The sequence below is a fragment of the Phyllobates terribilis genome, unplaced genomic scaffold (genome assembly GCF_046119375.1).
Source record: "Phyllobates terribilis strain yellow unplaced genomic scaffold, ASM4611937v1 Scaffold_5__5_contigs__length_657084704, whole genome shotgun sequence".
In the NCBI taxonomy this organism is placed as follows: Eukaryota; Metazoa; Chordata; class Amphibia; order Anura; family Dendrobatidae; genus Phyllobates; species Phyllobates terribilis.
In genome coordinates, this window is record NW_027362765.1 from 78,319,223 (window position 1) to 78,346,558 (window position 27,336).

The 27,336-nt window shown below is 45.8% G+C and overlaps 1 protein-coding gene across 3 annotated transcripts in view; it reads left to right on the forward strand.

Annotated features, from left to right (window-relative positions):
• LOC141272095 (uncharacterized) overlaps positions 1-20,251 on the forward strand; it is a 71,682-nt gene extending 51,431 nt beyond the window's left edge. For 2 of the 3 annotated variants that reach the window (XM_073682405.1, XM_073682406.1), the window contains exons 6-8: positions 2,856-2,957; positions 13,932-14,022; positions 19,066-20,251. In XM_073682405.1, the coding sequence (XP_073538506.1) occupies positions 2,856-2,957; positions 13,932-14,022; positions 19,066-20,063 (1,191 nt within the window). In that variant the 3' untranslated portion in view covers positions 20,064-20,251. The remainder of the gene's footprint in view (positions 1-2,855; positions 2,958-13,931; positions 14,023-19,065) is intronic. The other variant, XM_073682407.1, reaches the window with a different exon arrangement.
• The last annotated feature ends 7,085 nt before the right edge of the window (positions 20,252-27,336 follow it).

The window sequence follows — 27,336 nt, forward strand, 5'->3', positions numbered from 1 at the left end:
GTCCACACACCCCGATTTCTTAAAGCGCTGCCACCACTCATCATATACCAGGAACGAAAAAGAGATATGCAATACTTTAGGGATCACTGTGAACAATATTAATAGTTTATTAGCATACAAAAACACTTCACATGAAAATATTTTTAAAAACAATTAAAAAGCATAACACATGCCCATTGAAGGGGTGTGCCAAACCCCCACCTGCAGCCCACTACAATAACAATAATTATGATAATCTAATAATACCACATAATCCCTAATGGTCAACACTGACTATGCACAACTAAGTCTCTTAGATAAAGGGCTGTGTCCTGGACATGGGAGAAAAGAAATACAGTATGGAGCAATACATATAAGGAAAAGACAAAAACTGTATTTTCTGGTAATGAACCATCAGATACACATATGAATACGCTATATTACCTAGTGAGAAATCCAGAACTTGTCCCTGATCAAATATCACAGCCTAACTCGGTGTAAAAACAAATAAATCAACGCTACAAAGGTAATGTTACGATTTTCAATAACTTGAGTCCTAATGTCCCAAGGAGAAAAGCTGCACAATAGCAGTAAAATCAGCTCATCAAACACACGGGGTGATGAGTCCTCAAAATATGTTACTGTCAGACAGTCAAAAAGGTTACACTCTCTTAAAGGCTATGGCTTCTTTAGAGCATACAAGGATCAAACATACAGTGGGTGCGGAAAATATTCAGACCCCTTTAAATTTTTCACTCTTTGTTTCATTGCAGCCATTTGGTAAATTCTAAAAAGTTCATTCTTTTTTCTCATTAAAGTACATTCTGCACCCCATCTCGACTGAAAAAAAACAGAAATGTAGAAATTTTTGCAAATTTATTAAAAAAGAAAAACTGAAATATCACATGGTCATAAATATTCAGACCCTTTGCTCAGACACTCATATTTAAGTCACATGCTGTCCATTTCCTTGTGATCCTCCTTGAGATGGTTCTACTCGTTCATTGGAGTCCAGCTGTGTTTAATTAAACTGATAGGACTTGATTTGGAAAGGCACACACCTGTCTATATAAGACCTCACAGCTCACAGTGCATGTCAGACCAAATGAGACTCATGAGCTCAAAGGAACTGCCCAAGGAGCTCAGAGACAGAATTGTGGCAAGGCTCAGATCTGGCCACGGTTACAAAAGAATTTCTGCATTACTCAAGGTTCCTAAGAGCACAGTGGCCTCCATAATCCTTAAACGGAAGAAGTTTGGGACCACCAGAAGTCTTCCTAGACCTGGCCGTCCAGCCAAACTGAGCAATAGTGGGAGAAGAGCCTTGGTGGGAGAGGTAAAGAAGAACACCAAGATCACTGTGGCTGAGCTCCAGAGATGCAGTAGGGAGATGGGAGAAAGTTCCACAAAGTAACTATCACTGCAGTCCTCCACCAGTCGGGCCTTTATAGTAGAGTGGCCCGACGGAAGCCTCTCCTCAGTGCAAGACATATGAAAGCTTGCATAGAGTTTGCTCAAAAACACATGAAGGACTCCCAGACTATGAGAAATAAGATTCTCTGGTCTGATGAAACGAAGATAGAACTTTTTGGTGATAATTCTAAGCAGTATGTGTGGAGAAAACCAGGCACTGCTCATCACCTGCCCAATACAATTCCAACAGTGAAAAATGGTGGTGGCAGCATCATGCTATGGGGGTGTTTTTCATCTGCAGGAACAGGATGACAGGTTGCAATTGAAGGAAACATTAATCCTGCCAAGTACAGAGATATCCTGGATGAAAACCTCTTCCAGAGTGCTCTGGACCTCAGACTTGGCCGAAGGTTCACCTTCCAACAAGACAATGACCCTAAGCACACAGCTAAATAACAAAGGAGTGGCTTCAGAACAACTCTGTGACCATTCTTGACTGGCCCAGCCAGAGCCCTGACCTAAACCCAATTGAGCATCTCTGGAGAGACCTGAAAATGGCTGTCCACCAACGTTCACCTTCCAACCTGACAGAACTGGAGAGGATCTGCAAGGAAGAATGGCAGAGGATCCCCAAATCCAGGTGTGAAAAACTTGGTGCATCATTCCCAAGAAGACTCATGGCTGTACTAGCTCAAAAGGTTGCTTCTACTCAATACTGAGCAAAGGGTCTGAATACTTATGACCATGTGATATTTCAGTTTTTCTTTTTTAATAAATTTGCAAAAAATTCTACATTTCTGTTTTTTTTTCAGTCAAGATGGGGTGCAGAGTGTACACTAATGAGAAAAAAATGAACGTTTTAGAATTTACCAAATGACTGCAATGAAACAAAGAGTGAAAAATTTAAAGGGATCTGAATACTTTCCGTACCCACTGTATTAAAAATGTAAAGCTTTAATATAAAAATATACAGTGCTTACATTAAAAGATAAAAATAAAACGACTCACAAATATGCAAAACAGTTATAAAATAAAAAGGGTGAAATAACAGCAATACCTAAATATTTCCGTCTACTTATCTTCTGTTTCCTTGACAGAAAGAGAAATTAATTATGGATCACATCAGCATACGCAGCCCTCACATGTGAACAATTTCTTTTTTGTCTCCCAGCTTTTCATAGTCCTGACCATAGGCTCATATTTCCAGGATGACCCGAATTGACCAATTTTAAAGTTGCTCTTTTTGAATGGACGATGGGCTAAGTTGTGGCATTTGAAATATCATGTGTCTCCCCCCCCCTTCCTTTTCTCTCTATACCGTCAATAGGAAATATGCCCAGTTACTAACCATTTGCTAGCTCCTTTTGACACCTCTCAGTATTCTCCCAGGAGACCTCCCCTGTGGTTTTGAGTTATTTTACTGACATTATAGTTCCCTTTATAATTATATATTTTCTTCACAGGTACCAACTGGTGCATCTTTTTGCAGTGTGTCGACCAGTGCGGAGTGGTTTGAAGATGAGGTCTTATATCCCAGATGGAGCAAAGGCCATCATAGTGACGTGGTTAGTTCGGAGGAAGAGGAGGTCGTCTCGCTTCCCCAGCATCACAGACCAAAAGGGACAAGGGTCTACAAGCACAACCTGTGGCCAGTACGTCGGCTGCTACTGCCCACTGTGCCAAGGAAATAAGCACACCCAAGCCAGCTCAATGAGCTCCCTGGCGTGGGATTTCTTCAGACAATGTCCTGACAACAAAACATGGGTGGTGTGCACGCTCTGCCATCAGAGCCTGAAGCGAGGCATAAATCTGATGAACCTGAGCACCACCTGCATGATCAGGCATCTGAAATCTAAGCACGAGCTGCAGTGGAGTACACATGTTAAAAAGTATGACAGATCAGAGCCTTCTCCTGCACCCTCTTCTGCTGCAGTCTCGCCCTCTTCCCCCAGCTCACGATCAACAGGGCCACCTGCCTCCCCGCAAAGAGAGGATGTGACACTACCACCATCACCAGTGTTAGCGAGCATCTCAACACCTTCCCATGGAACTGTTCAGCTTTCCATCCGCCAAACCCTGGAGAGAAAGACTAAATTTGCCCCTAACCACCCACGAGCCATGCTCCTAAATTACTGCATTTCAATATTACTCTCCTTCGAAATGCTTCCATTCCGGCTGGCTGAGACTGACAGTTTCAAAAATCTGATGGCTGTGGCTGTCCCACAGTACATTGTTCCCAGCCGCTACGACTTCTCCAGGTGAGCCATCCCTGCTCTGCACACACATGTGGTGGACAAAATCAGGTGTGCACTGCACAAAGCCATCAGTGGCAAGGTCCACATAACGACTGATACGTGGACAAGTAAGCATGGCCAGGGACCTTACATTTCCCTAACTGCCCACTGGATAAATGTAGTGGCTGCTGGACCAGAGGTAGAAGACGTTCTAGCGGATGTCCTACCGCCACTCAGGATTTCTGGATGTTACTTTGGCCTGGTTGTCGCTTCGTCCACCACCTCATCATCCACTCACAGTAACACCTGTGCCACCAGCTTGAGCTCAGCCAAGAGACGACAGCAGGCGGTTCTGAAACTCATCTGTTTGGAGGACAGACCCCACACTGCACAGGAGCTGTGGACTGGGATCAAAGAGCAGACAGATGAGTGGTTGGTGCCACTGCACCTCAAGCCTGGCCTAGTGGTGTGCGATAACGGGTGAAATCTGGTAGCAACTCTGGGCCTAGCCGGGTTGACGCACATCCCTTGTCTGGCGCATGTTCTTAATTCGGTTGTGGAGAGTTTCCTCAGAAATTACAAAGGTATCTCCGATCTGCTGGTGAGAGGGCGGGCAGTGTGTGTGCACTTTCGGCATTCTCACCCCGCTGCTGCTCACCTGTCAGCGTTGCAGCGTCACGTCTTCCTGCTCACTGCCTCATATTCAATGTACCAACAAGGTGGAACTCCACCCTGCATATGCTGGAGAGGCTGTGTGAGCAGCAGCAGGCAATTGACTTTCAGCTGCAGAATGCAAGGGTGAGTCGCTCTGCAGAACAACCACACTTCACCACCAATGACTGGGCCTCCATGCAGGACGTGTGTGCCGGGTTGCGGTGCGTTGAATATTCCAGCAACATGGCCATCGCTGAAGATGCCATCATCAGCGTTACGATACCAATTGTTTGTCTGCTGGAAAGAACACTACAGGCAATGATGCATGAGGAAGTGGGGGAGCAGGAGGAACAGGGAACATTTTCAACACAATCAGGCCTGTCATCAAGACAAGTGTACAACCAGGGGACAGTACTAGAGGAGGAGGAACAACAGTCATGTTCACAGCAGGGTGGCTCTCAGAGCAGCTCACGGGCATCACTGGAGCGTGGATGGGGGGATAGTGAGGACACTGACTATACACCTCCCACCGACGATAGCCTGTCGTTGCCTCTGGACAGCCTAAAACACATGAGCCAATACATGCTGCAGTGCCTGCGCAACGACAGCCGAGTTACCAGTATTTTCACCAGTACAGATTACTGGGTGACCACCCTGCTGGATCCCCGCTACAAGGATCATGTCGCGTCATTACTTCCGTCAGTGGAGCGGGATCTAAAAATGCAGCAATATAAGAAGACGGTTGTACAGAAACTACTGACAGCGTTCCCACCTGACAGCAGCGGCTCAGTGGAACAACAAGGCAGAGGAGGAAGTCGCCCACACAGCTCTGCCACCGCCACCACCTCAAAAGGCAGGGTTAGCATGGCCGCAATGTGGCAAAATTTTATAAGCACACCTCAACATACAACTGCCCGGATCAGCAGAATGCAGTGTTTACAGAACATGGTGAAAGAGTACGTATCCACACATATTCGTGTACAAACTTATGGGTGTAACGGGTCTGGGAGGTGGAACCTCTGAGCTACTATACAAAGGGCAGTCCTTGTAAGGAAGCGGGTGGCTCCCAGGGAAGGCGGGTAGGTAGACACGGCAAGTGACAAGAACAGTCTCAGGGTAGAAGGGCAGGGCGGTCACAGCAAGTGACTGCTAAGCCTCCAGGTAGGCTAGCAGGCAGGTAGCAGGAGAGCGCTCCCAGGTGAGCGGGTGAGAGTCTCTGGACAGGCAGGCAGGTATCAGGCAGGTATCTGGCAGGTACTTCCTGGTCCGCGGGCGGACTGATCCATAGACAGACTGGCAGGTGCTGGTAGGCAGACTGTCGGACCACAGGATTGCAAGCAGGTAGACAGAAATCAGGCAGATATCAGGCAGGTATCAGGCAACGGGACCTGAGGGCTGAAGCAGAGTTGAAAGGCTTTGCAACAACATTGCTCGGGCACCTCCATTTTGGAGGAGGTGCCTTATATATGGTGAGGTCCTCCGGCCATTGGCCGGGGACTCCTTAGGACGGCGCGCACGGCCCCTTTAAGAGAGAGGGAGCGCGCGCGCGCCCTTAGCACAGTGACCGGGGAGCAGCGCGCGCTGCCAGCAGAGCGGGAGGAAGACGCCGGGCACGGAGCGGAGAGGTGAGGGGAACGGCGTACCTGCCTAGCAGGAGGCAGGGACGCCGACGCTACAGTACCCCCCCCCTTTAGGCCCCCCCTTTTTTAGGCCAGAGAGAAATTTATCAAGGATGAGAGGGGCATGGATGTTCTCCCGGGGCTCCCATGTTCTCTCCTCAGGACCAAATCCTTTCCAATCCACTAGAAAAAAGGTCTTTCCTCTTACCCTTTTGGTGGCTAGAATGCTCTCTACCTCAAACTCGTCTTCAGCGGAAACCGGAGCAGGAGGCGTACCTGTAGACTTGGAAAAAGAGTTAAGTATCACGGGTTTGAGTAGAGATACATGGAAGGAGTTAGGGATCCGCAAGTTGGCCGGGAGTTTCAATTTATAGGCCACCGGGTTGATTTGCTTGATAACTTCCAGTGGGCCGATGAACCGAGGCCCTAACTTGTAGGAAGGAATCTTGAGCCGGACATATTTGGACGAGAGCCAGACTTTATCTCCAGGACGGAATTGCGGTGGATCCAGACGTCTTTTGTCAGCCTGTTTTTTCATCCGCTCGGATGACTGAAGAAGTGCGGATCTGGTACTCTCCCAAATGGAGCAAAATTCGCTAACAATAGATTCCGCGGCCGGACTATCCACCGAGGTGGAGACGGGAAACGGGATCCGAGGATGCTGACCGTAGACTACAAAAAATGGGGATTTGGAGGAAGATTCGCTCTCGTGATTATTGTAGGAAAATTCGGCCCACGGTAAAAGATTCACCCAGTCGGAATGGTGAGCATTAATAAAGTGCCGGAGGTAACTGGTTAAATTTTGGTTGATCCGTTCTACTTGACCATTGGACTGTGGGTGATAAGCAGAAGAAAAGTCCAAGGTGACCCCCAGCAATTTACACATGGCTCGCCAAAAGCGAGAGGTGAACTGAACCCCTCGGTCGGATACAATGTGGAGAGGAAGACCATGAAGACGGAAAATATGATGTATAAAGTCTTTAGCCAACTCAGATGCAGACGGGAGGCCCGGCAGGGGAATGAAGTGAGCCATCTTAGAAAAGCGGTCAGCGACCACCCAAATGACCGTACAACCGGCAGAGACAGGGAGGTCCGTTATAAAGTCCATAGCTATATGCTGCCACGGGGCAGCAGGTACAGGAAGAGGAAGGAAGCGGCCGGCTGGCAGGTGTCTCGGAACCTTGTTGCGGGCGTAGGACACACAGGCTGAAACAAAGTCTATTACGTCCTTGTGCAGGGTAGGCCACCAGTAATGCCGGGTAATAAGCTTGAGGGTCTTTTTCTGACCAGCGTGGCCAGCTAGCTTAGACGAGTGTCCCCAGTGTAGGACCTTCTCACGATCAGGGACTGTTACAAACGTCTTACCGGGTGGAAGACTATTTAGATTCACGGGGGCCACCTGCATTAATTTGGCGGGGTCGATGATGTGCTTAGGCTCCTCCTCTAGATCAGAGACCAAAAAGGATCGGGACAAGGCATCAGCTTTAATGTTTTTGTCTGCCGGACGAAAATGAAGAGTGAAATCAAAGCGGGCGAAGAACAAGGACCACCGGGCTTGGCGCGGGTTAAGTCTCTGGGCACTCTGGAGGTAAGCCAAGTTCTTGTGGTCCGTGTAAATTATTACCGGGTGAAGAGCCCCTTCGAGCAGGTAACGCCACTCCAGCGCCAGCTTGATGGCCAATAATTCTCGGTCTCCTATAGAATAATTGCGCTCAGAAGAGGAGAAGAGTTTGGAGAAGAAGCCGCAGGTTACCTTTCTTCTGGAAGACGACTTTTGGGTGAGTACCGCTCCGGAGGAGGAAGCGTCAACTTCTAGGAAGAATTATTTGTTGCTGTCCCAACGATGCCGCACAGGGGCGGAGGAGAAAGCTTGTTTCAAAGAAAGGAAGGCCTCCTCAGCTTCGGGCGGCCATTCTCTGGGATTAGCGCCCTTACGGGTGAGCGCAGAGATAGGGGCAGTCCGGGAAGAGAAGTGCGGAATGAAGAGGCGGTAGTAGTTGGCGAAGCCCAGGAACCGCTGAATAGCCTTCAACCCCTCTGGTCGGGGCCACTTCTGGATGGCAGACAGTTTCTCAGGATCCATTCGTAGGCCGGTCTGAGAGATTATGTAGCCCAGAAACGGAAGCGAGGTCTGCTCAAAGAGGCACTTCTCATATTTTGCGTAGAGGTGGTTCTGCCTGAGCCTGAGCAGAACCTGACGAACGTCCCTCCGGTGAGTGAGAAGATCCGGAGAGAAGACCAAGATGTCGTCCAGGTATACCACCACGCAGGAGTAGAGAAGGTCACGGAAGATGTCCTTGACCAACTCTTGAAAGACGGCGGGAGCGTTACAGAGACCGAAGGGCATTACATGGTATTCATAGTGGCCGTCCCGGGTGTTGAATGCCATCTTCCATTCATCCCCCTGACGGATACGGACCAGGTTATACGCCCCACGGAGGTCCAGCTTGGTGAAGATTCTAGCACCCCTCAGACGGTCAAATAATTCGAGAATGAGCGGAAGAGGGTATTTATTTTTCACCGTGATCTGGTTAAGACCTCTATAGTCTATACAGGGACGGAGTGAGCCGTCTTTCTTTTTGACGAAGAAGAAGCCTGCTCCCGCCGGGGAGGTAGATTTCCGGATAAATCCCCGGGCCAGATTCTCCTCAATATATTCAGACATGGACCGGGTCTCAGCAGCGGACAAAGGGTAAATACCCCACGGGGAGGAGTAGCGCCGGGTATCAGGTCGATTGGGCAATCGTATGGTCTATGAGGGGGTAATGTCTCTGCTTCTCTTTTATTAAAGACGTCCGCATAAGACCAATAGGGAACCGGTAGTCTGGGTAGATTGGCTGGGGTAGGAGAAGGACGGGCAGGATGAACGGGAGCTAAACAAGTCTTATGGCAGTCCTGTCCCCAGCGAAGGACTTCTCCGGTCTGCCAATCAAGCACGGGTGCATGTTTCTGGAGCCAAGGTAGGCCTAGCAAGCGGGCGTGAGAGAGTCCAGGCAGAACATGGAAGAAGATGCTCTCAGAGTGCAGCATTCCCACCTGCAGAGTTATGGATTCGGTGATGAGTTGAATTGGATGCGGTAAGAGACCCCCATCCACGGAAGCGACAGATAAGGGTACAGCCAGGGGTTTGGTGGGAATGCGGTATTTCTCTACCAGGGATTGAGAAATGAGATTTCCGGCAGCTCCAGAGTCAAGTTGAGCTAGTTCACAGAAACGGTTCTCCCCGCAGACGATAGAGACCGACAGCATCAGAGATGGAGAGGGTTTACTCTTGTCTAGGACGACATCTCTGAGCGATCCTAGACACAGGCGTTTCCCGACCTCTCCAGGCAGGAACGGATCCGGTGCTCCTTACTGCCACCGTAGAAGCAGCTCCCCTCGGCACGGCGTAATTCTTGACGGGTTTTGACTATCTTGGTCTGGTCGACCTGCATAGGCTCGGGTGAGTGCGCCTGAGGAGTAACGGAGGAAGTGACGGGTTTCTGAAAGGTAGGGGCAAGGCGTGGAAACCTCCTCTCACGGGTGACCTCTTTGGTGCGCTCCTGGAACCGGATGTCAATCCGGGTGGCGAGTGTTATTAAGTCGTCGAGAGTGGTAGGAATGTCCCGACCGGCGAGTTCATCTTTAATACGGCCGGACAGACCCTCCCAGAAGACGGACACCAGGGCGTCGTTATCCCAGGCAAGCTCCGAAGCAAGGGTACGGAACCGTATGGCATATTGGCCCACGGTGAGACTTTCTTGACGGAGGCGTAGCAGAGATGAGGCGGATGAGATCTTCCGTCCTGGTTCGTCGAAGACTTTCCGGAAAGCCGTGAGAAAGGCTGGCAGGTTGGACACCAGGGGATCTCCTCTCTCCCATAGAGGATTTAGCCAAGCCAGCGCCTCCCCCGTGAGATGGGACATGATGAAGGCTACTTTGGCTCGGTCGGTGGAAAACTGGTGTGCCAAAAGTTCGAAGTGCAGAGTGCACTGGTTAATGAAGCCCCGTGCCTGACCGGGATCTTCGCCAAAACGAGGCGGGGCGGAGAGACGGGGACCGGGAAGGGATGCCATGGTATTGATGGGCTGCGGCGGTGCCGGGGTAGTAAGTGTGCGAGTGGAAGCAGCTCCCGATGAGGCAGTCAGTGTGTCCAGGCGAGAGTTAACACTACGCAGGTGACTCAGGATGGACTCCTGTTGGGACCTCTGATGGGAAAGGTCATGACATAGGTCCGAGAGCGAGGGAGCTTGGGTGCCACCGGGTTCCATGGCCCGAGCAAACTGTAACGGGTCTGGGAGGTGGAACCTCTGAGCTACTATACAAAGGGCAGTCCTTGTAAGGAAGCGGGTGGCTCCCAGGGAAGGCGGGCAGGTAGACACGGCAAGTGACAAGAACAGTCTCAAGGTAGAAGGGCAGGGCTGTCACAGCAAGTGACGGGGACAGTCTCTTGACAGGCGGATGGTCACGGCAAGTGACAACAGGGTAAGAGTCTCTAGGCAGGCAGGGGGTCACGGCAAGTGACGGCAGAGCCTCCAGGTAGGCTAGCAGGCAGGTAGCAGGTGAGCGCTCCCAGGTGAGCGAGTAAGAGTCTCTGGACAGGCAGGTGGTCACAGCAAGTGACGGCTAAGCCTCCAGGTAGGCTAGCAGGCAGGTAGCAGGTGAGCGCTCCCAGGTGAGCGAGTAAGAGTCTCTGGACAGGCAGGTGGTCACAGCAAGTGACGACTAAGCCTCCAGGTAGGCTAGCAGGCAGATAGCAGGTGAGCGCTCCCAGGTGAGCGGGTGAGAGTCTCTGGACAGGCAGGCAGGTATCAGGCAGGTATCTGGCAGGTACTTCCTGGTCCGCGGGCGGACTGATCCATAGACAGACTGGCAGGTGCTGGTAGGCAGACTGTCGGACCACAGGATTGCAAGCAGGTAGACAGAAATCAGGCAGATATCAGGCAGGTATCAGGCAACGGGACCTGAGGGCTGAAGCAGAGTTGAAAGGCTTTGCAACAACATTGCTCGGGCACCTCCATTTTGGAGGAGGTGCCTTATATATGGTGAGGTCCTCCGGCCATTGGCCGGGGACTCCTTAGGACGGCGCACGCGGCCCCTTTAAGAGAGAGGGAGCGCGCGCGCGCCCTTAGCACAGTGACCGGGGAGCAGCGCGCGCTGCCAGCAGAGCGGGAGGAAGACGCCGGGCACGGAGCGGAGAGGTGAGGGGAACGGCGTCCGTGCCTAGCAGGAGGCAGGGATGCCGACGCTACAATGGGTCTGCCCCATTCAGCTATTGGGTGTCAAAATTGGACACATGCCAGAGCTTGCCCTATATGCCTTGGAGGTGCTAGCCTGCCCTACAGCAAGTGTGATGTCAGAGCAGGTCTTTAGCACTGCAGGTGGTGTCATCACAGACAGAGGCATCCACCTGTACACAGACAACGTAGGGAAGATAACTTTCCTAAAAATGAATAAAGGGTGGATCACAATGGACATGACCTTACCTTTGGCTGACTAGACAATTATACCAGCCGTACCCAGCCATGGTTGCACTGTATTTTTCATTTTGTTACTTTGTTTCTCTGTTATTTTAAGTCCTTTTTTTTTTTATAAACAAAGTGTTGGCACCGTCCCCTTCTTCCACATACACTTCCACTTAAACATCTTGTTTTATTTTTGGATTTATTTTTTTCGGTTGGCTATGTTATTTTTAAGTTATTTGTTTAAGCAACAATAAAAAAATTTAAACAGAGATTTTGGCCCTCTCCCTTCTTCCAGGTCCACATCTGCTTTCTCCTCCACTTTGACCTCTTTGACTTTTTGTCTGTTATTTTCAATCATTTACCAAAATGTGGTATGGATGATGAACGGCTGGATGAGGGAGGGATGTATGGACCCATTTTTGATAACCAACCAAGGGAAAGCAGACAGCAGGGTGCTGCTGCCCTCAGTTGTCTGGTTTCCTTTAGCTGGTTATTAAAAATAGGGGGGAAACCCACAATGTTTTTATTTATTTCTTACTAATATAAATGAATAAATGGGAAAAAAATGTGTCTCCCCCCTCTATTTTTAATAACCAGCTGAGGGAAAGCCGATGTCTGGGGGCTGAAGTTAATATTCGGGGAACGGGCCAATATCCATAAAGGTTCCCAGACTATTAATATCAGCTCACAGCTGTTGGCGTAGCCTTAACTAAGACCCCCCCCCCCCAAAAAAAAGACGTTGGGTCCCCTCTATATTCAGTAATTAGCAAAGGCTAAACAGCTGCGGGCTGATATTAATAGCCTAGGAAAGGGCCATAGATATTGATATTGGCCCCCATTCCAGACTAATAACATCAGCTCTCTGAAATGGTGCATCCATTAGATGAGCCAATTCTGGCACTTAGCCTCCTCTTCCCACTTGCCCTGGTGCCCATTACTGTAAAATAAAGAATAGTAAACCACCATATTCTTGGTCTGTCCCCCGAGAATCCCTATGTGATGCTGGCCCAGGTGAGGTGGCCGGGATTCATCTGCAATGAACTCTGGTGACCTTTCTCACGTCAGCGCTACACACTGCAGGAGCGTAAACACGCTCCTGTCTCTGTGTTCTGGCTGGCTTGCTGAGTGGTCACATCATGCCAGCGCTCAACAAACCACCCAGATGTAGCAGAGCTGGAGTTCTTAGTGGGACAGATATGGATTAGTCCATGAAAAAAAGAAGATATGGATTATCTTCTCGTCATACAGGTGAGGAATATGGTTGTTTATTATTTTTTATTTTTCAGGAAAAAGAGGGGCGGGGAGTATTTTTTTTTAAATAAAGGAGTCTGTGTCTTTCTTTAAATTAAAGGACTTTATTTTGGCTGTTCTTTTTTACAATATGACTATGGGGTTAGTAATGGGGGCATCTTATAGACGCCTCTGCATTACTAACCCCTGGGCTTGATGTCAGCGGACATAAAACCGCTAACATCAACCCCACAACTATTACTCCACTTACCTTCGGAAGAGCCGGGCAACTGGTGCATCTAAAAGATGCGCTTTTTCTGGGGCAGCTGCGGGCTGCTGTTTTTAGGCTGGGGAGGGCCAATATCCATGGTCCCTCCCAGTCTGAGAATACCAGCCACTAGCTGTATGCTTTAGTTTGGCTGGTTGTCCAAAATTAAGGGGGGAGGCCTCACGCTGTTTTTTTTGTAATTTAAATAAAAATTACGGCATCGAGAACCCTCTATTTTTGAAAAACAGCCAATATAAAGCTGGGGGCTGCAGCGGTCAGCTTTACTTGCGCTAGTTAGAAAAAACAGAGGGGACCACACAACTTTTTTTTTTTATTTATAGCACAGGCGCCGGCTGATGAATACTGTCATCAGGCTCGCCTGCTCTCGCTATCAGTGAGACCTGGCGTAGGATGATGAGAGTAGTACTCTAACCTTTTTACCGCTGGTCACAGCTGCTGCTAGTTCACATGCTGTCATCTGTATGACAGCGTGGGAACCACAGAGCACTGACCGCCGATCAGAGCTGGTGTTTCTCGCTCTGTCACAGATGACAGCATGGGAAACAGCCGACGTTTGGGCTGCCGATCCTGAACAGTTACACTGACCTCCCGGAGAAATCCATGTTCTTGGTCCGTGCACATTCACTAAGTGTTCGGTATGGACCCCGAACTTTACTTTTCTGGTTTGTTCCATCACTAATTCTGTTGCCATAGACCAATATTCTTGCAAAATAATTTCATCACCTAATGCAATCTATAACTCAATGAATTGCTGAGATTCTGAAGGCCAAAGATCATCCAATGCACTACTAGTTCGGTGTCTCTAATTTAGTGGTTATTCAGTGTTGGTTTTTCAGTGCATGTTTTATGCTTGGTGGAGATGACAGGATGAAGCTGATCATAGACACTAGATGCTGTCTGTACTTTCTCACTTTTTTCTGGTTAGAATTAGGAACTGACAGGTTGAATTTATACATGAGACCTGCAGCGATTTGATAGTTACTTCTGTCAGGTCATTTTTGATTGTCATGTTGATTTATGATCTTTTCTGTTCTCCATCTTTCGATAACTTTTCCAATATTTGTTTTAGGGAAAAAATCTAACCCTCATTAATACTACAGAGACATGTGTGAGGGGTGATGAGCGGTGTAATGAGGAGATTCCTACAGATAACCGCACAGGTGAGTAGTGAACACTAATGCAGAGAAGTCAGTAGTCCATTCATTGACTGCTACAGTTATGTTGTTGGAGTTTTTTAGGGTATGGTACACAGTCTTTTGTTTTTATAAATATATGGATTATATAATCCATGCCTAATGATTTGATACTTATGTAATGCTCGGGGACACCCTGGCTGTGGGTTGTTTCCGTGTCTCTGAACACTGCAGAAAAGGGTACCTGGCTGGGTGTGTGTTTTACCTCTTGTACATTAGTGTTCAAAATAATAGCAGTCCAATATGACTTACCAGATTAATCACTGTTTTTGGTATAAATTATATTACCACATGTCAAACAATTTACCAGTTGGTGCAGTAGATTCTAAGAAAACCAACAGACTCCGCCTTCATGATCTGCATGTTTTTGAGTCTGTGTATTTGAATAATTAATTGAAAGGGGTGTACTCAAAATAATAGCAGTGTGGAGTTCAATTAGTGAGGTCAATCATTCTGTGAAGAAACAGGTGTGAATCAGGTGGTCCTTATTTAAGGGTGAAGCCAGCACATGTTGTATATGCATTTCTCCTTGAAAGCCTGAGAAATATGATTTGTTTGAGACATTGTTCAGAAGAACAGCGTACTTTGATTTAAAAGTTGATTTGGAGAGGGTAAAACTTATAAAGAAGTGCAGACAATGATAAGCTGTTCAGCTAAAATGATCTCCAATGCTTTAAAATGGAAAGCAAAACCAGTGAGACGTGGAACAAAACAGAAGACGACCATTCGAATGGATCGAAGAATGGCAAAGGCTCAGCCAATGATCAGCTCAAGGATGATCAAAAACAGTCTCAAGTTACCTGTGAGTACTGTGACAAATAGAAGTTGCCTATGTGAGGCTATGTGCCCACGATGCAGATTTAAAGCAGAAATTTCCTAGGTGTTTTTTCCTCTCGCTGGCAGAAAAAAACACATGCAGATTTTACATGCGTTTTTTCTGCCATGGAGAAGCGTTTTTACATGCATTTATGCATGCGTTTTTTCAAGCGCTTTTCCAAGCGATTTTGAGCATCATTTGGAAAAGGGCTTGACAATTTGGTCACACAATATAAATCCATGCAACTGGCATGGATTTATATTGTGTGACCAACTTATGAGGAGACTTCTGCTTTAAAATTGTGCATCTATTGTAAAAAAAAGAATTAAAAAGTAAAAAAGACAAAAAAAACCTTATATTCACCTCTCCAGCGGCCCCCGGTCTACTCCTGGTGGTGATCCTCGCTCCTCGGCGTCCCGCGGTGTACTGGCAGGACCTGCGGTGACGTCATTTAGTCAGCTGTTGGTCACGCGACCGCTGACTAAATGAAGTCACCGCAGGTCTTGCCAGTATACCGCGAGCCACGGAGGAGAGAGGATCGCACCCGGGAAGAGACCGGGGGCCGCCGGAGAGGTGAGTATGAATGCTTTTTTTTTATTTTTTACTTTATAATTCTTTTTTAAGTTGCAGGTACGATGGTACCCGGGTCGGATGAGAGGCCTCTCTTCTCCCAACCCGGGTACCATCCGCGCATTGAACCGCATAACATCCGCATGTATACAAGTCAATGGGCACGATTTCACAGCAAAATCGCACCCAAATTGGTTGTACTGTGGATTTTTCCGCAATGATAATCCGAAGCGGAAATTTCCGCAGCATGTGCACAGCACATGCAGATTATCATTGGGAAACATGGCAGACATCTTAACAAGCGATTTTAATGCGTTTCTGCGGCGGAAATGCCGCCGTGGAAACGCATGAAGCCTGCATCGTGGGCACACAGCATGAAGCTAATCTCTTAGCAAGAAGTCCCCGCAAAGTCCCACTGTTAAAAAAAAAAAAAAAAAAAAAAAACACAGACACATGATGCAAAGATTGAGTCACCTTCTCCCCTTTTTATCTGGTTTCAGGTGTGATTTTCATATTGCTCACACCTGTTACGTGCCACAGGTGAGTTTGAACGAGCATCACATGCTTGAAACTAAGTTGGTTACCCACAATTTTGGAAAGGTGCCAACAATTTTGTCCGTCCCATTTTTGGGGTTTTCTGTGAAATTATGTCCAATTTTCCATTTTTATTAGTGTGTGTGTTTTCCTTTTTTTTTTGCTTTTTTTGTTCCAATGCACACAACGGAAATAAACGTGTTTAATTGCAATAATTTTTCGGAGAAATACTTCATTTTCTGCAATAATTTATAGGGTGCCAACACTTTTGGCCATGACTGTATTCCTGTGAGATCTTCAGGGCAAATGTTGACAGCTCTTGCACTCCATTACTCTTAACCTCTTAGCGTGTAAGTAAGTGAATAAAAGTCATGTGTCGAGGGGGCTCGGAAGTTGTAGATGCTGGCTATGTTACATTACCAGCATCTGTTTCCAACAGTCGTGGTCAGAGCTGATCTCTGATCGCTGCTGTTAATCATTTAATTTAGTTACTGCTGACAATTTCTGATAGTTGTGTTTAAATAGAATGGTTGCCAGTGCAGGTGCTCCATGGCTTCCATATGCCTCCTGGAAACGTACCAATGCCTTACTATGGCAGCCACGCACCTGATATAGAAGTCAGACTCACCGGCCTATAATTCCCTGGGTCCACCTTCTTCCCCTTTTTGAAGATAGGAACAACATTTGCTCTTCTCCAGTCTTCTGGGACTTCTCCTGTTCTCCAAGAATTTTCAAAGATTATGGAGAGTGGTTCTAAAATTTCTTCTACGATCTCCTTCAGTACTCTGGGGTGTAATTCATCTGGACCTGGAGACTTGAACTCATTTATGTTAGCTAAATATTCCCTCACAATCTCTCTGTTTACAGATAACCTAGATTCTTCTATTCCTTTAATAGGACAGCGAAGATCAGTTGATGTTACATTTTCTTTCTGAGAGAAAACAGATGCAAAATAGGAATTAAAAAGTTCGGCCTTCTCAACATCCTTTCTTACCATTTCACCATTTTCATCCTGTAAAAATCCTATAGCATCTTTGACTTTTCTTTTACTTTTGACATACCCCCAAAATCCTTTTTTATTGCTTTTGACATCTCTTGCAAGCCTTAATTCATTGTCAGCTTTAGCTAACCTGATATGTGCCCTGTCAGTGACGTGCATGAGGTGAGCCGAGTTCATTGGACATGAGCTCACCTCATGCACGTCACTGACAGCGTGGGAAAATTCTCCTGCACTCACCGCATGCGCAGGAGAATTTTCCCACGCTGTCAGTGACGTGCATGAGGTGAGCTGAGTTCATTGGACATGAACTCGGCTCATCTGGATGCCGTCACAGCGAGACACTGAGGAGCGCAAGCATGCCTGCACTTCTCAGTGTCTGCATGGCAAGCTGGATGGCAGCGTTCTGCTGCGGTCCAGCCTGTCATGTGAATGTAGCAGAGCTGAAGCCGTCCTGGGAACCATGGAAAGGTAAGGATGATGTTGCTTTATTATTTTACTTTTATTGCAGGAGATCGTTGGCTTCAGCTGGAATGGGCGTGATGGTAAGTATGGTTTAATTTAGAACAATAAAGAATTGTGTCTTTATTTCAATTAAAGGACTTTATTCTGGGTGTTTGTGTTTTTTTTGTAACTTTGACTATGGGGTTAGTAATGGGGGTGTCTTATAGACGCCTCTCCATTACTAACCTGGACTTGATGTCAGCTCGCATTATAAGCTGACATCAACCCCAGCCCTATTACCCCACTGCCACTGCTACAGGGCAGTGGGAAGAGCAGGGCTAAGTGCCAGAATTGGCACATCCAGTGGATGCGCCATTTCTGGGGTGGCTGACGGCTGGTGTTTCTAGCCTGGGAGGGGGCCAATATTCATGGCACCCTTCCTGGGCTATTAATATCAGCCCCCAGCTGTCTGCCTAGCCTTTGCTAGCTATTAAAATAGGGGGGACCCCACATCATTTTTTTGGGGTCCCCCATTTTAATAGCTAGTAAAGGCTAGGTATTCAGCTGGGGGCTGATATTAGTAGCCTGGGAAGCTCCATGGGTATTACCCCCTTCCCAGGCTTCAAACATCTGCCCCAGCCCTCTGCTTAACCTCCGCTAGAGACTAAAATTACGGGGAACCCCACGCCAATTTTTTTTTAATAAATCCTTTATTTTAACACTAAATGACAAGTACAGTAATCATCACTATCACTGTACTTCTTATAAATGTGACTGACATGTTTCTATCTATCTAATCTATGTGTGATGCTCTATTCTTTCTGTTATAAATTGTCGGGTACCGATGCTGAATTGCCGGCCGGCTTTTTTAAAGAGACGGTGCATGAAAACACTAATATTTTTTTAAATAAATCCTTTAACACTAAATGACAAGTACAGTAACCAACACTGTCACTGTACTTCTTATATATGTGACTGACATGTTTCTATCTATCTAATCTATGTGTGATGCTCTATTCCTTCTTGTCTAAATTGTCGGGTACCGGTGTATGCCGCTGCTGAATTGCCGGCCGGCTTTTTTAAAGAGAGTGTCTTCTGAGCAGTTTGTCAGCTTTTGGACACATTTGAAGGTGTTTTCTAGGTGTTTCTATGTGTTTTTGTTTGCCTGCCATTGGTTTTAACGGTGTTCGACGGTGTTCTAAGGTGTTCGACGAACAGTTCCTCAAACATCCCGGTGTTCGACGAACCGAACCGAACCCGAACACTACGGGGGTGGCTCAACACTAGTTAGTAGTTCCAATTCTCCTTGTTTGTTGCCCATGTTTTGTGCATTTGTATAAAAACATTTTAGTTTGTGATTGGTTTCTCTTCCTCCCATATTTTTATTATTTAAATTTTTTTTGTCTTTGTTCTTCCTTTCCACTTCCAATAGCAGAGATCTCAATAGTATTTGTCAGCTGTATGGCTTTTTCTGGCCTTTTGCTTCCCTTCCCACATTGTTCTAGTTTAAAGCTCTCCTGATGAGTGTAGCAAGGCGACTTCCAAATACATGTTTTCCAGTCTTCGTAAGGCGCACCCCATCTCTAGCAAGTAGTCCATCATATAGGTAATTCATTAAAAATAATGACATTTGTTTTATTCTTGGCAGATGACTGTAGAAGGAGCTTAGAAGGACATCTGATATTTTCAGATTTTGCAACAGATGAACATGGTATCTCAAGTACAAAGGAAGAACACACCATTATCCCAGATATACCTCAAGCCCTTCTCATAAAAAATCTTTCATCTGATCCTATTCAACAGGCCTTTTCTTCTGCTTCAGCAAAGACCAATAGGCAAAACAAAAGTCAAATAAGGGTTGCTGAACACCAAATAACTCATATAGGGAATAAACCATGTTCTTGTTCAGAATGTGGGAAATGTTTTAAAACAAAATCAGTTTTACACGTACAACAGATAGAAAAAACAAGGGAAAAGCCATATTCATGTTCAGAATGTGGGCAATGCTTTAGTCGGAAAACAAATCTTGTTGCCCATCAGAGAATTCACACAGGGGAGAAGTCATTTTCATGTTCACACTGTGGGAAACGTTATGATAAGAAATCCAAACTTGTTACACATCAGAGAAACCACCCAAGGGAGAAGCAATTTTCATGTACAGAATGTGGAAAATGTTTTGATCAGAAAACAAACCTTGTTATACATCAAGGGATTCACACAAGTGATACAGCATTTTCAAGTTCAGAATGTGCGAAACCTAGCGAGAAATCCAAACTTGTTACAGAACACGAAATTAACACAGGAAAGAAGCCATTTTCATGTGCAGCATGTGGGAAATGTTTTACTCAGAAAGTAAATCTTTTTGCACATCAGAGAATTCACACAGGGGAGAAGCCATTTTCATGTGCAGAATGTGGGAAATGTTTTAAATGGAAAAAAAGTTTTGTTCGACATCAGATAATACATACAGGGGAGAAGCCATTTCCATGTGCAGAATGTGGGAAATGTTTTACTCAGAAAGCAAATCTTTTTGCACATCAGAAAATTCACAGAGGGGAGAAGCCATTTTCATGTTCAGAATGTGGGGAATGTTTTAAATGGAAATCAAATCTTGTTACACATCAGAGAATTCACACAGGTGATTAAGCCCTTCACCACCTTCAGACTTTTAGTTTTTGTAGTTTTGTTTTTTGCTCCCCTTCCCAGAGCCAGAACTTTTTATTTTCCTGTCAATATAGCCGTATGAGGGCTTGTTTTTTGCGGGACGAGTTGTCCTTTTGAATGACACAATTAATTTTACCATATCATGTACAATAAAAAATGCAATTACACAATTTTTTTGGGAGGTTTTTTTTTTACCATGTTCACTAAATGCTAAAACATATCTGGCAATATGATTCTTCAGATCAGTACGAGTACGCAGACACCAAACATGTATAGGTTCTTTTATATTTAAGTGGTGAAAAAAAAATCCGAAAATTGTAAGAAAAAAAGTATCACCATTTTCCAAGATTCTTAGCATCTCCAATTTTCCGGATGTAGGGTTGGGTGAGGGCTTATTTTTTGCTCCCCAAGCTGATAGTTTTATTGATACCATTTTGGGGTAGATATGATGCTTTGATCGCCTTTTTTAATTTGTTTTATTACAGCAGTGCTATGTTTAACAGAAATCATGATCTATGAACGCTGGCCACGGGCTGGCATTCATAGGAGATTTATAAGACACGTAGGAGATCTTCTGCAGAACTCCAGCTGCCATGACAGCCTATCGGCACGCTATGAACGCGTGACGAATTTTGTAACGTTCTTCCTGGCGCGTGTTAAATGCGCTTTCTGAGATTGACATCGGCATTTATCTTAACAGCTCCGGTTGGATTGCGGATCCACCCACGGCTGTTATAGGCTGTGACAGAGTTACTGGTATGATCTATGAGGGGAGGTATGTGTCACACAGGTTGCTAGCCTGTGTGAACTGAAACCAATAAACTTTCTGCCAGCATGTTATATGCTGGAGGGTTAACTCACTTAAAGGGCATGGTTTTAGGGGAATGACATAGAGATGGGAGGGACATCATTCCCCATACCTCCACCTCAGGGTGTGGCTGAGCAACGTTTAAATGTTCAGTCCTGTTTTTTTTTTTTTCTCTGTGCTGTGTTTGGAGAGGCAAGGTCTCCAGCCTGGACAGCCATAGCTCAGGAGGGAGCTGAAGGCTGGACATAACCTGTGTGGACGAACCGCACACACATAAATGGACTGTGCTACAGTTTATCTTTTGTTTTGTTGTTTTGCCAAGCAAGGCTGTGCTTATTTTGCTAGTGTGCAGAGCTTTATGCTGTTAAGAAAGCCTGCAAAGAAAACCCGGGTTCCTGAGTCTACTTCCTGAAGTGGACAAGCGAGCCGTCCTACCACAAGACGTATGACATGTGATCAGATCAGCTGTTACAGTGGCATTTAAAAGTTTGGACACCCCTGGTCAAAATTACTGTTATTGTGAACAGTTTAGCAAGTTGAAGATGAAATGATCTTTAAAAGGCCTAACGTTAAAGATGACACATTTCCTTTGTATTTTAGGCGAAAAATATATATTTTTAGCTTTTACATTTTAAAAATTACAAAAATGAAAATGGGCCGATGCAAAAGTTTGGGCACCCTGCATGGTTAGTACCTAGTAGCATCCCTTCTGAAAGTGCTACAGCTTGTAAACACTTTTTGTAGCCAAACAAGAGTCTTTCAATTCTTGTTTGAAGGATTTTCATTTATTCTTCCAGTTCTGTGAGATTCCTGGGTCGTCTTGCATGCACTGCTATTTTGAGGTATAGCCACAGAATTTCAATGATGATCAGATTAGGGGACTGTGAGGGCGATTGTAAACCCTTCAGCTTTAACCTCATTGGTCTACAGGACATGTTTCCAAAATTCATCAGGCTTGTTTAGATGTTCTTTTGCATACTTGTGATGCTGAATTTTATGATGAGCATGCAAGAGAGGTTTTCTTCTGATGACTGTTCCATGAAGGACATATTTGTTTCTTAACATTAGGACAATGTACCACAACTCCAGAGTCTGCTAAATCTTTCTTAAAGTCTTCTGCAGTCATGCAGGTGTTCTGCTTTACCTCTTTAGCAATCCTATGAGCAGCTTGCTGAAAATTTGCTTAGTCTTCCAGACCTTATCTTTACCTCCACTGTTCCTGTTAACTGCCATTTCTCAATTAAATTTCAAACTGAGGAAAGGGAAACTTGAAAATGCTGTGCTATTGTCTTATAGCCGTCTCCTGTTTTGTGGGCCTTCTCCATTTTTATTTTCAGTGCTAGGCAGCTGCTTAGAAGAATTTATGGCTCCTGTTTTTTGGCACAAGTTAACAAGCTAGTGAGCAAGCCATAACCCTAATAGCCTAATTAAGAACTTTGACCAAGGTTTTAGACATCTGAGAACACAAATCTCAAAGGGTGCCCACACTTTTGCATCAGCCCATTTTCATTTTGTAATTTTTAAAATATAACAAAATTACTTTTTTGCCTAAAATACAAAGAAAATACATCATCTTTAACTTTAGGAGGGAGCTGAAGGCTGGACATAACCTGTGTGGGCGAACCGCGCACACATATATGGACTGTGCTACAGTTTCTTTTGTTTTGTTGTTTTGCCAAGTAAGGCTGTGCTTATTTTGCTGGAGTGCAGAGCTTTATGCTGTTAAGAAAGCCTGCAAAGAAAACCCGGGTTCCTGAGTCTACTTCCGGAAGTGGACAAGCGAGCCGTCCTACCACAAGGCGTATGACATGTGATGAGATCAGCTGTTACAGTGGCATTTAAAAGTTTGGGCACCCCTGGTCAAAATTACTGTTATTGTGAACAGTTTAGCAAGTTGAAGATGAAATGATCTTTAAAAGGCCTAAAGTTAAAGATGACACATTTCCTTTGTATTTTAGGCAAAAAATATATATTTTCATCTTTTAAATTTTCATTTTGTAATTTTTAAAATGCAAAAAAATTAAATTTTTTTGCCTAAAGTACAAAGAAAATACATCATCTTTAACTTTAGGAGGGAGCTGAAGGCTGGACATAGGCCTTTTAGAGATCATTTCATCTTCAACTTGCTTAACTGTTCACCATAACAGTAATTTTGACCTGGGGTGCCCAAACTTTTACATGCCACTGTATATGCAGGGAAAGATGCGGGCTCAGCGTCATAGCCCTTATCAAATGCAAGGACACGACCTTGGACGTACCTATACATCCAAGATCATAAAGGGGTTTAGCATTTTCAAATTCAGAATGTGGGAAACCTAGGGTCTGCCTATAAAATCTAACCAGCAAAGGCTAGGCAGACAGGTGTGAGCTTATATTAATAACCAGGGAAGGGGCCATGGATACTAGCTCCCTCCGAGGCTAATAATATCAACTCCCAGGGCCCTTTATTGGTGCATTCATAAGATGTTCCAAATCTGGCGCTTAGCCTCTGCTCTTCCCACTTGCCCTGGTGTGCTGGTAATAGGGCTGGGGTTCATGTCAGCCTTGTATTGGCAGCTGACATGAAGCCCAGGTTAGTAATGAAGGACGTCTATAAGATGCCCCCATTACTAACCCCGTAGTAAGGTTTTCGACGTTTTTGAAATACAGACACAGCCAGAATAAAGTATTTTATTTGAAATAAAATTCCACACAGTTTTAATCTTTTATTTAAAAATAAAAAACACTGTATACTCAACTAACGCCAAATCCTCAAAGCCCTTGTCTCCTCCTGTATGAAACCAAAAGTAAAAACAACAATATCCCTCACCTGTCTGCCGTGATGACGTAATCCACAATGTCCCATGATGACCTGGGTCACTTCTACAGCAGCCACATCAGCAATCACTGAGGTGACTGTTGTAGAAGACAGCATTGTATACACTGACAGGAGTGTAATCACTCCTGTCAGTGTATAGTGCTGTGCTGCAGGAGTGAAGTCACCTAAGTTCATCAGCTGAAGATTAGCTGATAAGATCCGGTGACCTCACTTATTGCATCAGTGTTGCATGAGAAAATTCTCACGCAGCATCGATGCCGTAAGTGAGGTTTCCGGAGCTTGTCAGCTGATCTTCAGCTGATGAACTCCAGTGAACTCAGTCCCGGCAGCGCAGCAATGTACACTGCCAGGAGCAATCGCGCTCCCATCAGTGTATTGCCGGGTGATCGGGTCGCCGTGGGACACTCTGGTTACGGCGGACAGGTGAGCATAAGGTGTTTTTTTATTTTAATATTGATTTATTTTATTTCATTTTTTTACACAGCGCACAGACGTTGGGTGAGGAGACTACTCCTCCCCTCAGCCGCACCTGCTCCCGCTGTTATCAGCTGGAGCAGCTGTCGGATGATGGGAGGAGTAGACTCCTGCAGGCAAATCTTTGTGCATTTTTGCCACAGTTTTGACTCATTGACTTGAATTAAGTCAGTCAAATACGCAGCAAAGATCCGCAGCAGATCCGCAAATATTTTTATACCTGTGTTTTTGTTGCGGATTTGACTGACTCCGTTCAAGTCTATGGGTGAAAAACGCTGCAAAAAAACACAAAGAATTGACATGCTGCAGATTTAAATGCAATGACAATCCTGACAGGAAAATTACTGATCATGTGCACAGCACTTCAGGATTGTCATTGCATTAGCTGGCACACGGATTACCGAACGTTTAGGCTGTGTGCCCACGATGCGTTTTTAATGCGTTTTCGCAGCGTTTTTGCAGCTGCGGAAATGCTTAAAAAACGCATTAAAAACGCATGGTAGAAGGCCAGCAACGTTCCCCAATGATAATCCGCATGTGCTGTGCACATGCTGCGGAAATTTCCGATGCGGATTATCGTTGCGGAAAAAAACGCAGCACTACCAATTATTTTGCGGAAGTGCTGCATCTTCGCCGCCATTGACTTGCATTAGACCGCATGGATTACGCATCACTGTATATGTAGATGCGTAATCCAAGCGTTCTAATGTGCGGATGGTACCCAGGTGTAGATGAGAAGAGAGTCTCCTCCACACCCAGGTACCATTAAAAAATCTGTAAAAAAAGAATAAAATAAAAAATAAATGTATACTTACCTTCTGTCGGCCCGCACTGCGCTCCTACTTGCTTCCCGGCACTTTGCAGTGAATTGAAGGATCTGCACTGACGTCAGAGTCATGTGACGGGTCACGCGACGCTGACGTCGGCAGGTCTTTCAATTCACTGTTGCCGGCAAGGGAGAACGGAGTGTAAAGCAGGACACCGGGGGCCATCGGAGGGTAAGTATATATTTATTTTTTTATTTTTACCACTCTCTCGGGTCACACTATATAAATCTATGCAGTTTGCATGGATTTATATAGTGTGACCTAGTTGTCACAAGTAGTGTTGAGCATTCCGATACTGAAATATCTGGTATCTGCCGATATTCGCGGTATCGGAATTCCGATACTTAATTCCGATACTTTTAGAATATCGTATACCGGAATCGGAAGTTCCCATAATGCAATGAGCCAGTTTCATTTTATTCAGCCAATGAGGATCCTAAGAAGTGTGGGCACATCCTGTTAGGCATGTTAACTAATGGCATGGCTGTGATTGGCTGCTGAAATGATGTCATGATGCACTATAAAAGCCGCCGCCGCCATTTTGAGCTCACTCTGCTGTGAATTCAGTTAAGGATAGGACGCTGTTGTTCTGAGGGACAGTTTTAGCTACCTATTTGCTCTATTCTGCTTTACCCAAGCTACTTTATAAATCGCTGTGCCTTGCAGCGCTAGTGCACAGTTCTCTGTGCTGTTCACCGCTGTCTGCAAGGTCTGTGTGTGTGAGTGCAGCTCACGCTGTAGTGTGTGCTTCAGCCACGTCTGGTTGTAGTGCGCTCAGTGTGCGTCACTGCCTCATACATTGTCCTTTTTTGCTAATTGATAATTTTTCCTGATTTCTCCTATTAGTGTGGTGGTTCCATCCATATTCAGCTAAATTGGTTCCAAACACACTATATAGGAGTAGATAGAGAATTTTTTTTTTGTCTTGCAGCGCTAGTGCACAGTGCTCTGCATCTGCACTGTTCACGCCTGTCTGCAAGGTCTCTGTGTGTGAGTGCAGCTCACGCTGTAGTGTGTGCTTCAGCTACGTCTGGTTGTAGTGCGCTCAGCGTGCGTCACTGCCTCATACATTGTCCTTTTTTGCTAATTGATCATTTTTCCTGATTTCTCCTATTAGTGTGGTGGTTCCATCCGTATTCAGCTACATTGGTTCCAAACACACTATATAGGAGTAGATAGAGGAGCCTTTCTGCAGCATTGTGCCCTGCAGCCCCAGCCAGATTAGTATTAGCCTATTTTTTGTAGCCTCATCTATTGCATTGTAGGTTACCTTCCTACATTGTAATAGCTACAAAAAGTTTGTGATACTATCGGTATTACATCTTTGGGCACATCCAGTGTCTTTTTGTGACAAAAAAAACCCTAAATAAAGTTCACCAAACACTCCACTTTACAGTTGTGTAGGCTACATTAGCTCATATTAAAGTCTAGTCCACACTTTATAAAATGAGTGTTTCTTATACCCTTTTAGCAGCTGTTCAGGAATAAGCACACTAAGCCCTTAGTACTTTTCTGCCTATCTTTATCATTCCACCAAGATGAAGAAGGCAGGCAGTAAGGCATGTGGTCGTGGGCGTGGAGTTTCTGCAGGGAGAGGACGTGAGGATTCTGTGCCTGCAGGGAGAGGACGTGGGGATTCTGTGCCTGCTGCGGGCACCAGTGACTCAGCATCCCACAGTTTTACCAGGGAACAGTCCTTTATGCGCCGCATTGTAGGAACTAGCCGTACCCCACTGCTGCGGGAGGACCAAATTGAAGCCGTTGTCGGATGGATGGCAGCTAACGCATCGACTTCAATTAGTTCCAGATCCTCTCAGATCCTGAGCACTGAAGAGCACCCATCTGTCTCTTCACCACCTGCCAAATTGCCCAGGCAGTCAGAGAGCCCTGGACAGGAGCCATCTCTACTTCTGTTCTCTGAATCTCTTGGCTTGGAAAGAGGGGGCCAGCCAAGCAGAATTCGAGAATTTGAAGAAGAGGTAGTATGCAGTGATGCGCAACCGTTTTGTCTCTCTGAATCTGAAGAGGCGGGTGGGCCAGTGCCTATGGTCAGCAGCACACCTCAGTACGCATCTGATTATGAGACTCAGGTGCCACTTTCTGGTGCACACTGTGCTGTCGAGACTACCCAGGCGAAGCAGTTGTTTGAAGAGGGTGGTGTAGATGATGAGGTCCTTGACCCATCATGGTGTGAGGGACAGGAAGGTGGTGGGAGCAGCTCTGAGGAAGAGATTCCCCAAACGGCCCAAAAAGGAGGGAGATGGAGGGGGCAGACTTGGTTGCCTGTAGCCTCCACTTCGGCACCCATTAGGAGCATGGCTCTTCCAA